The sequence below is a fragment of the Schistocerca serialis genome, chromosome 2 (genome assembly GCF_023864345.2).
Source record: "Schistocerca serialis cubense isolate TAMUIC-IGC-003099 chromosome 2, iqSchSeri2.2, whole genome shotgun sequence".
NCBI lineage: Eukaryota > Metazoa > Arthropoda > Insecta > Orthoptera > Acrididae > Schistocerca > Schistocerca serialis.
Genome location: NC_064639.1, coordinates 596,963,456 through 596,978,596, shown reverse-complemented (window position 1 = coordinate 596,978,596; position 15,141 = coordinate 596,963,456). Strand labels below are relative to the sequence as shown.

Genomic DNA, 15,141 nt, shown 5'->3' with positions numbered 1-15,141 from the left:
GATCAGACAGGATACATCTGTTCATGTCACCTGTCAGAGTCATATCTAGACATATCAGGGGTCCCATATCACTCCATCTGCATGCGCCACACACCATTACAAAGCCAGCCATTACCATTAACAGCTTGAACAGTCCCCTGCTGCCATGCAGGTTCCATGGTATCTTGAGGTTGTCTCCAAACCCGAACACATCCATCCACCCAACATAATTTGAAATGAGACTTGTCCAACCAGGCAACATCTTTCTAGTCATCAACAGTCCAATATCGGTGTTGATGGGCCCAGGCAAGGTGTAAAGCTTTGTGTCATGCAGTCATCAAGGGTAAATGAGTGGGCCTTCATCTCCGAAAGCCCATATCAATGATGTTTCATTGAATGATTGGCATGCTGGCACTTGTTGATGGCCCATTGTTGAAATCTGCAGCAATCTGCCGAAGGGTTGCACTTCTGTGTTGTTGAACGATTCTCTTCAGTCATTGTTGGTCCCAGGATCTTTTTCCAGCCGCAACAATGTCGGAGGCTTGATGTTTTACCGGATTTCTTATATTCACTCATGAAATCGTTGTATGGCAAAATACCCACTTCATCACTACCTCAGAGGTGCTGTGTCCTGTCACTCTAGCACTGACTATAACACCACGTTCAAACTCACTTAAATCTTGATAACCTGCTATTATAGCAGCTGTAACCAATCAAACAACTGTGACAGACACTTGTTGTCTTAGATAGGCATTGCCGACTGCAGCACCATTTTCTGCCTGTTTACATATCTCTGTATTTGAATACGCATGCCTGCAACAGTTTCTTCGGCACTTCAGTGTATAATCTTCCTGAAACCTACTGATGTCTACATTTCTCTACCAAGTGTACAACCTTCTTTTGTGTTTCTTAAACAAATATTAGCAATGATTAATTTATGTTCTGTGTAGGCTATTGCCAGGTGGCCACTCCTCCACATCTTTTCTCCCAGTCCATATTTTCCCATTATTTTTCCATCTCTTCCTTTTCACGCTATTGAATTCCAGTCCCCCATCACAATAAAATTTTCGTTTCCCATAACAGTCTAAGTAATATATTTTCTAGCATCATACGTTCTTTCATTCTCTTCATTGTGTGGAGTATTGGTAGGCATATAAGCTTGTACTGCTGTCATGGATATTGGTTTTGTGTCTACCTTGGCTGTTATAATGCATTCACTAAGCTGTTCATGGTAGCTCACCTGCAGTCCCACTTTTTTTTATTCTTTATTAGAGCTATTCCTGCAGTAATATTTGATTCTGTGTTAATATTCACTTGACCTGAAATTGTGTTCTGCATCTCACCAGGCTTTACTAATCCCCACTGTATCCAACTTCAAAGTAAGTTTCTCTCTTCTAGTTATCTAATGTATCAACAAAATTAATGAGTCTCATATTCCGTGCTCTGACCTTTAGAATGCCAGCTACATTAATTCTTCTGGTGACAATGTGGGATGAATTATAATTTTCTGTCTCATCACATGTAGCTCTTTCAAACATAACAATGAAATAGGTCTGTAGTTCCCCCATTTCGAATTATTTGACCTTACCTTTTTCTGAATTGATTAGATTAGATTAGAGTACTTTCCATTGCAATTGATCCTTAGTGAGGAGACCCCTTATGATGTAAAACATGCCGGAAAAACAAGAATACAGAATAAATATTCACAATGAAAAACAAATATGCCAATGTACCTTCCACAGATCCCAAGTGAAATGATTGTCATGGATGTGGAATTAATCAAAAAATGTAAACATAATTTTATTTAAAAGGTAATAAATACTAAATAGAAATATCATTTTACAACACTTGTTTACAATGATCACGTTTCTGGACTGAACCTGTACAGAAGTCAGATTGTACTGTTCAATATTATTAGTAACACACACTCATCAATTGGTTTCACTAATAAATTCATCAGTGGAGTAGGAGCAGTTTGCCACCAATAAACTCTTTATACTTCTTGTAAACTGGACTGTATTGGTAGTTGAACTTTTTATAGCTGCTGGCAAGTTATTGAAAATGTGTGTTCCTGAAAAATGGACACCTTTTCGAACCAAAGAATTCCATGAGCTGAGCTGTTGTTTGGAAAAAGAGATATATGTTTAATGGCAAATTTTGTTGAGAAATAAATATATTGGGAAGCAGTAGTCAGTATCTTTAGTTCCCTAAACAAGCCTCGGCAAACATTCTTCACACAAACTTTCACGCCGCAAATAGTTCTTATTACACGTTCTTAGGCCTGGAAAACTTAAGATTGACTTGATGTGTTACCCCATAAAATAATCCCATAGGACATTATGGAATAAAAGTAAGCATAGTATGCCATCTTTTTCATTTTTATATCCCTGTGTCTGATAACATTTGCAAATAGAGATTTGTTTAGGTGCTTTAGAAATTCTGTGATGTGCTCCTCCCAGTTGAATTTATTATCAAGCTGTAATCCCAAGCATTCAACACTGTCCACTTCATCTACCCACATGTCATCATATTTTAGGCATATACAGGTGGGAACCTCTTACAATTTCTGAATTGCTTGTAGTGTGTTTTTTCATAGTTAAGTGACAAAGAATATGCTAGGAACCATTTATTAATGTCCACAAAAATTTCATTAAGCTATCTTTGTAAGACTGCACTTGATTTGCTATTTATTGCAGTGTTTGTATCATCTGCAAACAAAACAAACTTGGCATCTGGTAATATTAGTAATGGAAGATCATCGATATGCGAGGTCTGCTCAAAAAATTCCAAAACTTTGTCCACAAATTTTTTCTGCACTTACCTTTTATTTATTGTGCATGGTCTCTCTTGAAATACTCTCTTCCACAATTGATACACTGCTCCCAATGCCATTCCCACTTCTGAAAACAGTCTTGGTACACCTCTTGCTGGATCGTTCAAAGCGCCATCTGCGAATTTTCTTTTATCTAATCTATTGTTGCAAATCTTTGTCCTTTCAGTGTGGTTTTCAACTTTGGAAATAAAAAAAAGTCTGCAGGGTAGTACGGAGGATGAGGCAGCACAGTGATTTCATTCTTTTCAGTAGTTACACACCAAGAGGAATAAATGTGCTAGTACATTATCATGATGCAAGAGCCATGAATTGTCTTGCCATATTTCAGAACATTTCCTTCTCACATTTTCTCACAGGTGTCGCAACACATCCAAATAGTACCATCGATTAGCAGTTTGTCCTGTGGCACGAATTCATGATGAACTAATCCTTCAAAGTAAAAGGAAACTATCAGCATGGTTTTGACATTTGACCTGATGTGGTGAGATTTTTTTTTGTTCTTGGAAAACCTTTCCCAACCCATTGTGAAGACTGAACCTTGGTCTCAACATCATGGCCATAGATCCACATCTCATCACCAGTTGTTATTTTCTTAAGGAACACCTTGTTCTCATTTGCAATCCAAAAGCTCTTCACAAATTGCGAGGAGAAGTTCTTTCTGGTCTTGACTCATGAGCCATGAGATGAACATGGAGGCAGCAAGATGCATTCCAAGGTGCTGTGGCAGAATTTCATGACATGATGCAACTGAAATGTTAGATTCTTCTGCAATCTCTTGGACAGTCAGTCTTCAATTGGCTTGCACAATTTCATTGATGTTCCTGATGAGCATTGTCGATAAATGTCAAAGGGTGTCCTAAACAAGAGTCATCTTTAACTCCAATCTGGCCATTTTTGAACTCTGTTAACCATTCATAACATTGAGTACGGCTTAAGCACTCATCATAGTAGGCTTCCTGCATCCTTTAATGTGTCTCTGTAAAGGTTTTCTTGAGTGTCACAGAAAATTCAGTGCAGATGCATTGCTCCTCTAACTCTACCATATCAAAATTTGCAAACTGTGCTAAACAACATTATATGCATTACAGCACTGAACAATTATTGACAGACATGGAACAGTGAAACTTCTGGCAGTTACACATTAAACACAGGCATGTGCATGGATGCCAACTGCATATTGCTCCAATACACCATTGGTATGAGATTATGAATGTTCTGGAATTTTTTGAACAGACATTGTATTCAAGAAAAAGTGAGGGCTCTAAGATAGAACCTTATGGTATGCCACATATAATTGGTTCACAGTTGAATGATGCCTGATAGCTTAATACATGTCTCTTACCTAATTGTTCAATTTGTTTCCTGTCAGAGATACAGGATTTGAACAATTTTGCTGTGTTTCCTGTTACACCATAATATTACAATTTATTTAAATGAATATTGTGATATACGCAGTCAAATGCCTTTCACAGATCACAGAATATACCAGTAGCCAATGTATTGCCTAAATTTTCGCTGTATGTGTAGATAGCTTTCTCAATATCAGAATCCTTTAGAAATCATTATTGCAGTTTTGACAGTATATTAGTTGTTGTGAAATGTGAAGAAGCTGATTGTATATAAGCTTTTTAAAATTTTTGGGAATGCCGGCAAAAGTGAAATTGGATAGAAATTTGATGGTATTTCTTTATCTGCTTTCTTACACAAAGCCTTAATTTCAGTGTGTTTCAACCAATCAGGAAATGTTCGCTGATAAATGACAGATCACTCAATATGTTACTAAACTCGGGAACACACTGTTGAATTAATTTTGTTGGTATTTTGTCATAACCACTAGAATTTCTTGATTTTAAAGATTTATGGTGGACATTACTTTTACTGGGGTAGTGTGCATCATATTCATATTACTGAAGTTAAGTGTAATGACTCCCCCCCAGGGAGCTCGCCACTCTTTGGCAGGTTCGTGCTTGGCTACCACGGGGCCCCAGCATTTGCAGCATTTTTTCCCTTCCGTGCTGCATCTCTGTCCTCTTGCTGTTCTTTTTCCTCTCCCTTGGAGAACATGTCTGGGGTGGTTTTGGGAATGTTCTGTGTTCTGTTGCTGATGTGCAAACAGTCTCACCTTTGTTTTTTGCTCCCTTTTCCTTTCTTTGTCTCCCTTATCCTCTTGTTCCCCCACTTCAGTATTTGAGGACTCTCTTTATTCTTCTTCCTCCCTGTGCACTCGTGAAGGCTGGCCCATGCATCTGACTTATAAGAAGTGACTGGGTAACGCGTAATTCCCAGCCCCGGGTTGACAGGTAGGGATCGCATGTACCCCCTGGAACAGGCTAGGCCCAGGGAGGGATGATTGCCTGAGCTGTAACCTTCCCAAATTGCCGATTGGTCCCTCTGTCAGGTGTTTGAAAGGTGTGACCTGAGGTGTGAACAATCACCTAAGGCGGGTGCGCCCCCTTGTGAAGGCGGCCCCTAGTTGGAAGGAGCACACCATCGGAGATGCTGGCAATCGTGGGGGATTTCTTCGTGATGAGTCAATCACCTTCCCACTCCACTTCTACAAAATGTAAACGCACTGAGGCTAATGATTCAAAGACCCTTCCCGCTGCACCACTGTTCCTCGTGGTCTAATGTACTGAAGATGGTCAGTGCTTCAGCACAGTAAATCCGTTTATTATTCAGAAAAGGGTAGGTGCAGTTGCTGGCCATGTGAAATCCTGCTCTCATTTATGGAATGGCACTTTGCTTTGGGAGACCACTTCTGATTCTCAAGCACAACTACTTGCTGCCTCACTTCTCCAGGGTTCCACAGAACTTTGAACTCTTCCCATGGTGTAATTTACACCAGGCTACTCGACAGTGTAACCAAGGCCGAAATACAATCTTACCTCTCCAATCAGGGTGTTATTGCCATTCATTGTGTAATAGAAAAGATAGATTCCTCCTTAGTGCCCACCTGCACTCTCTTTCTCACCTTTGATAGAGTGGTGCTTCCGTCCAAACTCAAAGCAGGCTGTGAAATTATCATCATCTGGCAATACATTCCGAACCTGATGAGCTGTTACCAGTGTCATCATTTTAACCACACTAGAACATCTTGTCGACACCCAGCCAAATGTGTTGCCTGTGGTAGGGATGCGCATGAGGTCGATTTTCTACCTCCTCCTCCCCACTGTATCAACTGCAATGGTGGTCATGCAGCCTCCTCTCGGGAGTGTCCAGTGTATCTTGATGAGTGGGCTGTTCAAGAGATCCGGGTAAAAGAAAAGGTGCCTTATCCAATTGCTTGCAAGTTACTGGCTAGTTGCAAACTCTGTGTTCTCCCATCTGGTACATAAAGTTCTGTTCTTGTTACCCCTCACTCCATGAAGGACATGGCCGTGTAGACATGCGACCTCCAATTCAGCTCTGAGGTTGTGAAATCACCCAGTGTCAAGGTAGCATTGCCATCCCCCGTCCAGCTGTGCAACAAGCCATCAAACTCTTGCCCCAAGAGGCAAAACCACCAGCAACACAACTGGTAGGCTGGAAAGTTCAGAAGGAGTACTCCCGTGAAGACTTCCGCCATCCCTCCAGCCAAACAATACCTGAGTCTTCATCTAACCAGAAACACTCGAAGAAGTCCTCCAAAGGCAGACGATCTTCTCCTTCACCACCTCGAAGATCCTCTTCGATGGTGTCGCCATATGATACCTCAGCCTGGCCAGCCTCTGTGTCGCCGGTGTGCACCAACAACCGTATTTCAGTGTTGGACTCCATAGACCGACCGCACAAGCAAGCTGATGCTTCTGTGGACCCCATGGAGCAGGATCTTCCTGCTTCTGTGCCCTGTAGTAGCGCCTTTTCCCCAGCTGTCACTCGGCAACCACCGAGGTGACATCCCCATTCCTCTTCATCATGACTCTCCGGACGTTTGCAGCCTTCGGTCCCACAAAGAGGATTTACGACAGCTGTTAGCATCACAGCGTCCCCTTGTACTCTGTCTTCAGGAAATTTAATTGCACCCTAACAACCGCTTTGAGCTTTCGCATTTTGTACCGATTCGTTTTAACCTTCCCCCTGAGGTTGGCATTCCCTCTCATGGGGGCGTCATGCTGCTCATACAGGATGACATTCATAGTCAACCCATCTCGCTGACTACCAATCTTCAAGCTGTGGCAGTTCACCTTTGCCTTCCCCACCTGACTTTTTCCCTCTGTACTATACGTGTCCCTCCATCATTTCCATCATTTGCTGTCACCAGGGCAGACTCCCTCAACTTATTGTGCAGCTACCTCTCCCATTTTTGCTGCTTGGTGACTTTAATGCACATCATCTCCTTTGGGGTTCTCCAAGGACCTGTCAGAGAGGTGCCCTCTTGGCTGACCTGCTTAACCAACTTAACCTCTTCTGCCTTAATGCTGGAGTACCCACTTTCCTTTCCGACTCCTCACACACCTATTCCCATTTGGACCTATACTTTTGCACTGCCCAGCTTGCTCATTGTTTTGAGTGGTCCATTCTTTCTGACACCTACTCGAGCGACTATTTCCCGTGTGCTATCCATTTGCTGACCCCTAACCCATCCGAATGCATGCCTAAATGGAAGCTTCCTAGGGCCGACTGGCAGCTTTACTCCTCCCTGGCGACTTCCAAAGAACAAGATTTCCCCAGTTGTAATGACCAGGTCAAATATCTCACAAACATTATCCTTACTGCTGCAGAGTGTTCCATCCCCCGCACTTCCTCTGTACCACATTGTGTCCCAGTCCCTTGGTGGACTGAGGCATGCCATGATGCAGTTCGCTCACATAGACGTGCTCTCCACATTTTGAACTGCCGCCCTACACTGGAAAGCTGCATTCATTATAAACAGATGCGTGAAAAGTGTTGTCATGTTCTTCAAGATAGCAAAAGAGCTAGCTGGATTTCATTCTCTAGTTCTTTTAACAGTTCCACACCTTCCTCTGTTGTGTGGGCCAACCTCTGATGGCTCTCTGGAACCAAGATCCATTCCCCAATTTCCAGCCTGACAGGAGCTGACGATATCATCATGGATACTATTGCTATCTCCAACACCTTGGGCCTCCATTTTGCGGAAGTTTTGAGCTCTTCCCACTATCACCCTGCCTTCATCCATTGGAAACGAGTGGGGGGGCTTGGGCTACAATGCCATCTTTACTAGGAGGGAGCTAGATTGTGCTCTCAGTTCATCCCAATCCTCCGCCCCAGGGCCACACACCATCCAAATTCAGATGTCGCAGCGCCTTTCTTTTGCGGGCAAGCACTTTCTGCTTAACACGTACAACCGCATCTGGACGCTGGCGTGAAGCCACCGTCATACCCATACCTAAGCCCATTAATGACAAAACCTTCTTTCTAGCTATTCCCCCATCTATCTTACCAGCTGCATTTGCAAGGTGATGGAACACATGATTCACACCCGGCTGGTGTGGTGGCTCAAGTCTCAACATTTACTAATGAATGCACATTGTGGATTTCAAGCGCAGAATTCTGCAGTTTACCATCTTGTTACTTTGTCCACCCATGTCATGAATGGTTTTCTGCAGAAATCCCAGACTGTAGGCATGTGTCTCAATTTGGAGAAGGCCTACAACACCTGCTGGAAAACTACGTACTCTTTACATATGGGGATTCCTGCCCTGTTTCCTTCAGGCATTTTTACAAGATAGAGTTTTCAAGATACGTCTGGGTTCTGCCTTGTTGGATGCCTTTATCCAGGAAAACGGTGTGCCTCAAGGTTCTGTCCTCAGCGTCATCCTCTTTGCTATCACCACTAACCCTATAAAATGCCTGTCTCCTGCCGGGCATCTCCAGCTCTGTTTTTATAGACGATTTTGCCATCTATTGCAGTTTTCCATGGACCTGTCTCACTTCAGCACTGTCTTGCTTGTCTTTACTCCTGGAGCATTGACAATAGCGTCCGCTTTGCCTCTGACAAAACAGTCTGTATGAATTTCTGGTGGCACAAATGGTTTCTCCCACCATCTCTGCATCTTCAGCCTGTTGCCCTTCCATTCATTGAAAATACAAAATTTCTGGGGCTCATGCTTGATAGGAAACTCTCTTGGTCCTCCTATGTGTCTTACCTGGCAATCTCCTGCGTGTTCTCAATGGTACTTCCTGGGGTGCCAATCGAACCACCCTCCTCCATTTGTACTGGTCCCTTGTCCATTCGAAACTCAACTATGGGTGCTTTGTTTATGAGTCTGGATGCCCTTCCCTCTTACACTGTCTCAAAACTATCCACCATCATGGCATCCGTTCGGCCACAGGCGCCTTTTACACCATCCCAGTTGAGAGTCTGTATGCTGAAGCCGCTGAACAACCACTGTCCTACTGCTGTGACTTTCTCCTCAGCAGGTATGCATGCCGTTTGTCTGCCATGTGTGACCACCCCTTCTATGCCTCCTTCTTTGATTGTCAGTATGGGGCTCGTCCCTCTGCTCTGTTACCTCCTGGAGTCCGCTTTCGCCACTTGCTGCGGCGGCTGAACTTCACACTACCTGCAACTTTCCTAGTGGGTTTGAACCCTTCACCACCTTGCCTTCATGAAGCGGCCCATGTTAACCTTGGCCTTCATTCGCTTCCTAAGGACAGTACTCCATCCTCAGTCTATTGTCTCCAGTTTCACGACCTTTGCATGAAGCTTCGCTATAGTACCTTTGTCTACACTGGTGGCTCTCGAACTGATTATGGGGTCGGGTGTGCCTTTGTCATTGGCACCCATGTCTTTTCATATCAGCTTCTGGCACACTCCTCAGTGTTTACAGCCAAGCTCTTTGCCTTGTATCAGGCCACAAAGTACATACGGCAACACAGCCTTTCCAATTGTGTCCTCTGCTCGGACTCTCTCAGTGCCTTCCAAAGTCTATGTTCGCTGTGCTCTGCTCATCCCTTAGAGCAATGGGCCCAGGAAAATTGTCACTTGCTCACTCTTTGTGAAGCCAGTGTCATATTTCTGTGGGTCCCTGGTCATGTTGGCCTGCCAGGAAACGAGGCTGCTGATGCTGCTGCCAGGGCTGCAGTCCTTGGACCTCAGCCCATGAGTACCTATATTCCCTCCGATGATCTCTGTGTTGCTATCTGTCAGGAGGTGGTGTCCCTTTGCACCGCCAGTGGTTCTTCCTTCCCAGTAATAAGCTTTGGCTTATTAAGCCTCTCCCAGCACCTTGGATGACCTCTTCTTGGCCTTCCTGCCGGGAGGAGGTTATTTTAACTCTGCTGCATATTGGGCACTGGCTTTTCAGCCATCATCATTTGCTAAGGGGTGCTACCCCACTACTTTGTACACATTGCGCCCGAATTTTAACTGTCTGCCACTTCCTGCTGTAATGCACTTTTTTTTAACAATTTACGTTCCAGTTTGGGTTTGCCGTCTGATTTATCAACCATTTTAGCGAATGACATATGGGTTGTCGACTGCATTTTACTTTTTATCTGCTGAAGCAATATGGCAAAGGCCATTTAATTTTTAGTTTTGGAATATTTTTTAGCGCTTTTTCCACATGTCTGTTTTTAACTGTCTTCTGTTATGTCCATTGGGACTGACATATAGTCATTTAATGCCTCTCTGTGTTTCGTGTTGACTTCGGCGCATATGATGCCAGTTGTTTTTTGTGCCCTAAAGCAAAACAAAACCAAGTGTAATGACTGGTCTGAGGTACTCCCTGGCAGTGTATGTTGAACATGACAACTCCATCTTTCTAGTAACAGTTATGAAATGTTTCCACAGTAACATGGCACATTGTCATCCATGAAAATCTCATCATTGTTTCTGAATGTGAAGTCTATGAATGGCTGCAAATGGTCTCCAGGTAGCCGAACAAAACCATTTCCGGTCAATGATTGGTTCGATTGGACCAGGAGACCCACTTCATTCTATGTAAAAACAATCTACACCATTATGGAGCCACCACCAGCTTGCACCATGCCTTGTTGAAATGGCTTCATGGGGTCTGTGCAACACTTGAACCCTACCATCAGCTCTAACCAACTGAAATTGGGACTCATCTGCCCAGGCCAGCGTTTTCCAGTTATCTAGGGTCCAACCAATATGGTCACAAGCCCAGATTAGATGCTGCACACAATGCCATGCTGTTACGAAAGGCATTTGCTTCAGTCGCCTGCTGCCATAGCCCATTCACATCAGATTTCACTGCACTGTTCTATCGCTTACATTCATATTACATCTCACATTGTTTTCTGCATTTATTTAATGTAATGTTGCTGTTCTGTTAGCACTAACAACTCCATGCAAATGCATCTGCTCATGGTCATTAAGTGAAGGCCGTCAGCCACTGCATTGTCCATGATGAGAGTTAATACCCGAAATTTGGTACTCCCAGCACACTCTTTATATTGTAGATCTTAGAATATTAAATTCCCTAACAATTTCTGAAGTGGAGTGTTCCACGCATCTAGCTCCAACTACCACTTTGCGTTCAAAGTCTGTTAATTCCCCTCATGCGACTGTAATCTCATCCGAAACGTTTTCACATGAATCATCTGAGTACAAATTACAGCTCTGACAGTGCACTGACATTCTATATCTTGTGTACATGATACTGCCTCCATCTGTATATGTGCATTTTGCTATACCATGCCTGTTGTCACTTCAGTGTATATGTATTTGAGTACTTGTAAATGAGGTGAATCCATTACAGTACATGAATTATATCAAAACTGCCTATTTTCCCATTTAATCTTTCACTCAAAACTGTGAAATTTTTCGAAACTTGGCATCTATAAAAAATTAATTTTGCCAAAAATGAGCATCTACTACTGATGGTGGACATTTATTGTTAGTTTTCAACAAAGTAGCTCACTACTTCCCAGTCAAGATCACAGTTATGTACTCTGACAGAGTATTTGGCCCTGTTGAAAAGGAATTGAGAAAACTTGAAACCATAATCTTACCATCACACTATCTTGAGTTTCTAAGCCAGCATTGTACCTGTATGCTTCAGTGCCAGGAGTGGAATGTGTGCAATTTCCGCTGACAACAGGTTAATGAAAAAGAAGCTACAATTCAAAATGTTTGAAGCCAGAATTCTTTATTCATAAAAAAGAAACAAAGGTACTACCATCTCCAAATCCAAAACAACATACTCGTCCTCTCCGATCAATGTCGAAGTGGAGAAAACTGACATGGATAGTTTCAAGGACACTAATGAATCAGTTGTAGTAAAATCTAGAAACGATGTGTCAAAAAAGCTGATGATGTAAACAAACTTAAGAAACTTTTGATACATCTTCAGAAGCAGCTCAAGAGTTCTATGGGAAGGCCTTAGAGTGTTGCAATAAACATAACAATGGAAATAATAAAGCTTAGTACCTTAATGAGTCAGTTTACTAAATTATTATTTATCAGAAGGTTAAAATAAACTCGAAAATTACTGTTATAAAGCAAGAGTTCAGATTTGGAAAGAACATAATTTTTACATTTTTTTATTTGGAACTGAAAACTGATAGAAATGTTTCTCCACTGTTCTATTACATATCTAATGTTATTTGTAAAATATAATTTTTTAAGGAACCAGCAATGTGTATTGTACAAGCAGTTCAATAAAACATGTCTCCTGAAAACTGTTTTTTGTAGATGTTGGCTTTTCTGAAAATGGTCCTCAATTAAAGGCTCCACCTACTACTACCGTATGCTCAGGATATTTCTGTAATATTGAGTTTAGGCTGTTTTTGAATGACATTATGACTGATGTGTCTGAACTAATTGTTGGTAGAAACACTGTCATTAATTTAAGTTCACCATTTTTGGTTACTCTTGCCCATATTTATTCATAATCATATTGATTTTGGATTTTATTGAACTTAATGCTTCTGTTTGTATATATGAGGGCCCTAATTTTAGTTTGAAGCACTGAATTTTGTGTAAAATTGGTCTTTAGTGTAATTTAACAATATATAAAAGATAATTTGAATATTAGACAATTAGTAATTATGTTGTATGAATTGGCTGATACCATAATCATATCATCACAAGCTACCATTATAAAGGAAGTGGCCACAGCTGAAGGTGTGCAGTGACAAGCTGAAACAGCTAGTGGTTGGGTTGATAACAACAGGAGAGTTTAGCACATAACAGTGTGTACTTCAGTTTGAACTGTACTTCCATTTTGAATATTGTTATGGTGGCAACACTGATGACAGCTGTATTGGCATGATTCAGCTATATGTTTTTGTTTTGGAAATTAAGAAGAAACAAACATCATGTAAAGTTTTTCTTGGTTATTCAAACCACATTGTCACTTCACACATCAAATGGGGCCATGTAGCTGAAACTCTGCACAAAATGGTGTCAATGAAGATAAGTATGTCCACAGGAATTGTGGATATGAGTATTCACTAATGAAGGCTTGATTGAATGCCAGAAATGAACATAAATTATGAAATGAATAAGGATAACATCTTCTGAATGGTTGAGTTATTGACAGGCACATAAACAAGACTTAAAATATTGTTAGCTTTTGGATGATTCCTTCTGTAGCTGTAAGCTACATAGTATACATTTACAAACACATATGCACATGTTTGGGTGAATTGTCTTGACTGATTACATTGTGCTGCCAATGCAGCTTGTTGAGGTGAGAAGCTGTGTCAGGTGATGGGTGAGGGAAGAAAAGAAGCATGGAGGGAATGGTAGCATTGGTGGAAAGGGGGGGATTGACTAGGAGTGAGAGGCAGCAACTCATTGGATAGGAATGTGACACTGGTAAGCTTGATCTGATGTCAGTTTCATTGCTATCAACACTATTAGCAACTAGAGATTATGTGTTAGTGATCTTTAAACTACAGTTATAACTGATAGCCATAGACACACATTCAATGCATCCTTTGATCCCGTAATCCTCCAGGCTCCAGTCTCCACTAGTACTTGTGCCTTGCTCTTCTCCATCCCTGCCTCATGTCACTACTTTCTCTCATCCTGAATTCACATGATCCTCTCCACAGTTTTCCTCTTTCTCTGTTCTATCTGCCCTTCCCAATACACAGTTCCGTGTCACCTATGTCTTCTATTGTGCCGTGCTTTACTAGGCATGTTCCCATTGGGGATGGTGTGCACTTGCCTGCCTCTGCCTTTGAACTGGCTTTCCCAGTTACAGTTTAACATGGATTCTGAACCCCATATATCTTGGCATTTTTCACATTAACCAATCATCTCCAAAAGAGAAAGCCACATAAGTGACAGAAAAATGCTAGAACTGACTGCTATACTATCTTGTGTGCTTTTAAAGATATGTTAACAAAATGTAATTGTCTTATATGTATAATGTCTATACTTTAAATGAGATTTACTGCTTTGTCTCAACTTCTTGCTTTTCTTCTCTTTGCAGTATTATTCTGTTTCTTTGGATTGGTAACTACACAACTTTTGCTGATAAGATTCAGTCTTCTTTGGGAAGAAAGGCACCATATCCATGGAAGATATGGTGGCAGCAAGATACGTTTGTTCAGAAATGTTTGGAACATGAACATGAAAACAATGTCAGCTTTCATCATTGGTGTTGTTTATACCATAGTAAGTTGTAATTACTTTGTGGTATTACTGATATTGAAAATTCTGGGGTTAAAATTAGTTGTATTAATTTCAGGTTTAGCAGTATGTAATAATAACATATATGTTTACCACTAATCATATAAAACTGAAACATAATGGAGAGAGTATTTTGCTTTTCTACTGGGTACTGCAGAATGACATTTTAAAAATTTGGGGGATTGTAGAGGATAAAATTCAGAACATTATTCATTAGAGAAGCTATAGCTCGAATTGTGAAAGCAAGTTTATACAACATTATGCACTTACTGTGCATTCAATAGACTGAATGAAACACCAGAATACTGTGGTTTTTTAAAATGTTTGTTGACAATAGATTACAAACACTGTAAACCAAATGTGTGCCTTCTTTAGTGAAGAGTAAATGTCCAGTGTTATAACGATCAACTTTGTAACATAATGTACAACAATGGACTTTGTTTGGTCTGATTCTCTGTGAGATTCCACACTCTCCTCTAATGGTATCAAGCACTGTAAAGATGTGCTCGATAAGCTCAGGTACTGTCCCTACTGGTGTTGAGTAGACAAGGACTTTAGATAGTGCCCCAGAGGAAAAAGTTGAGAGACATGATGTTTGGGGACTGCTTATTGCAAGGGATTGGGCATCCCTTTCCATTTACTCTCTGCTGAGGTTGTCTGTGAGATATGCCTTGGCACGATGATCAAAGTGCACTGGAGCACCATAGTTCTGAAACTATAAACTAGTGCCCACTTGTATGGGAATGTACTTTGGACATTCTGACAAAGTCGTTCTCTAGAA

General features: G+C 41.5%; 1 protein-coding gene across 6 annotated transcripts in view; it reads left to right on the top strand.

Moving 5' to 3' along the window:
* Nucleotides 1–15,141, top strand: part of LOC126457624 (stimulator of interferon genes protein homolog) — a 318,836-nt gene that overhangs the window by 153,746 nt on the left and 149,949 nt on the right. For all 6 annotated transcript variants that reach the window (XM_050094086.1, XM_050094087.1, XM_050094085.1 and 3 more), the window contains one exon: nucleotides 14,161–14,345. In XM_050094086.1, coding sequence (XP_049950043.1) covers nucleotides 14,161–14,345 — 185 coding nt within the window. The remainder of the gene's footprint in view (nucleotides 1–14,160; nucleotides 14,346–15,141) is intronic.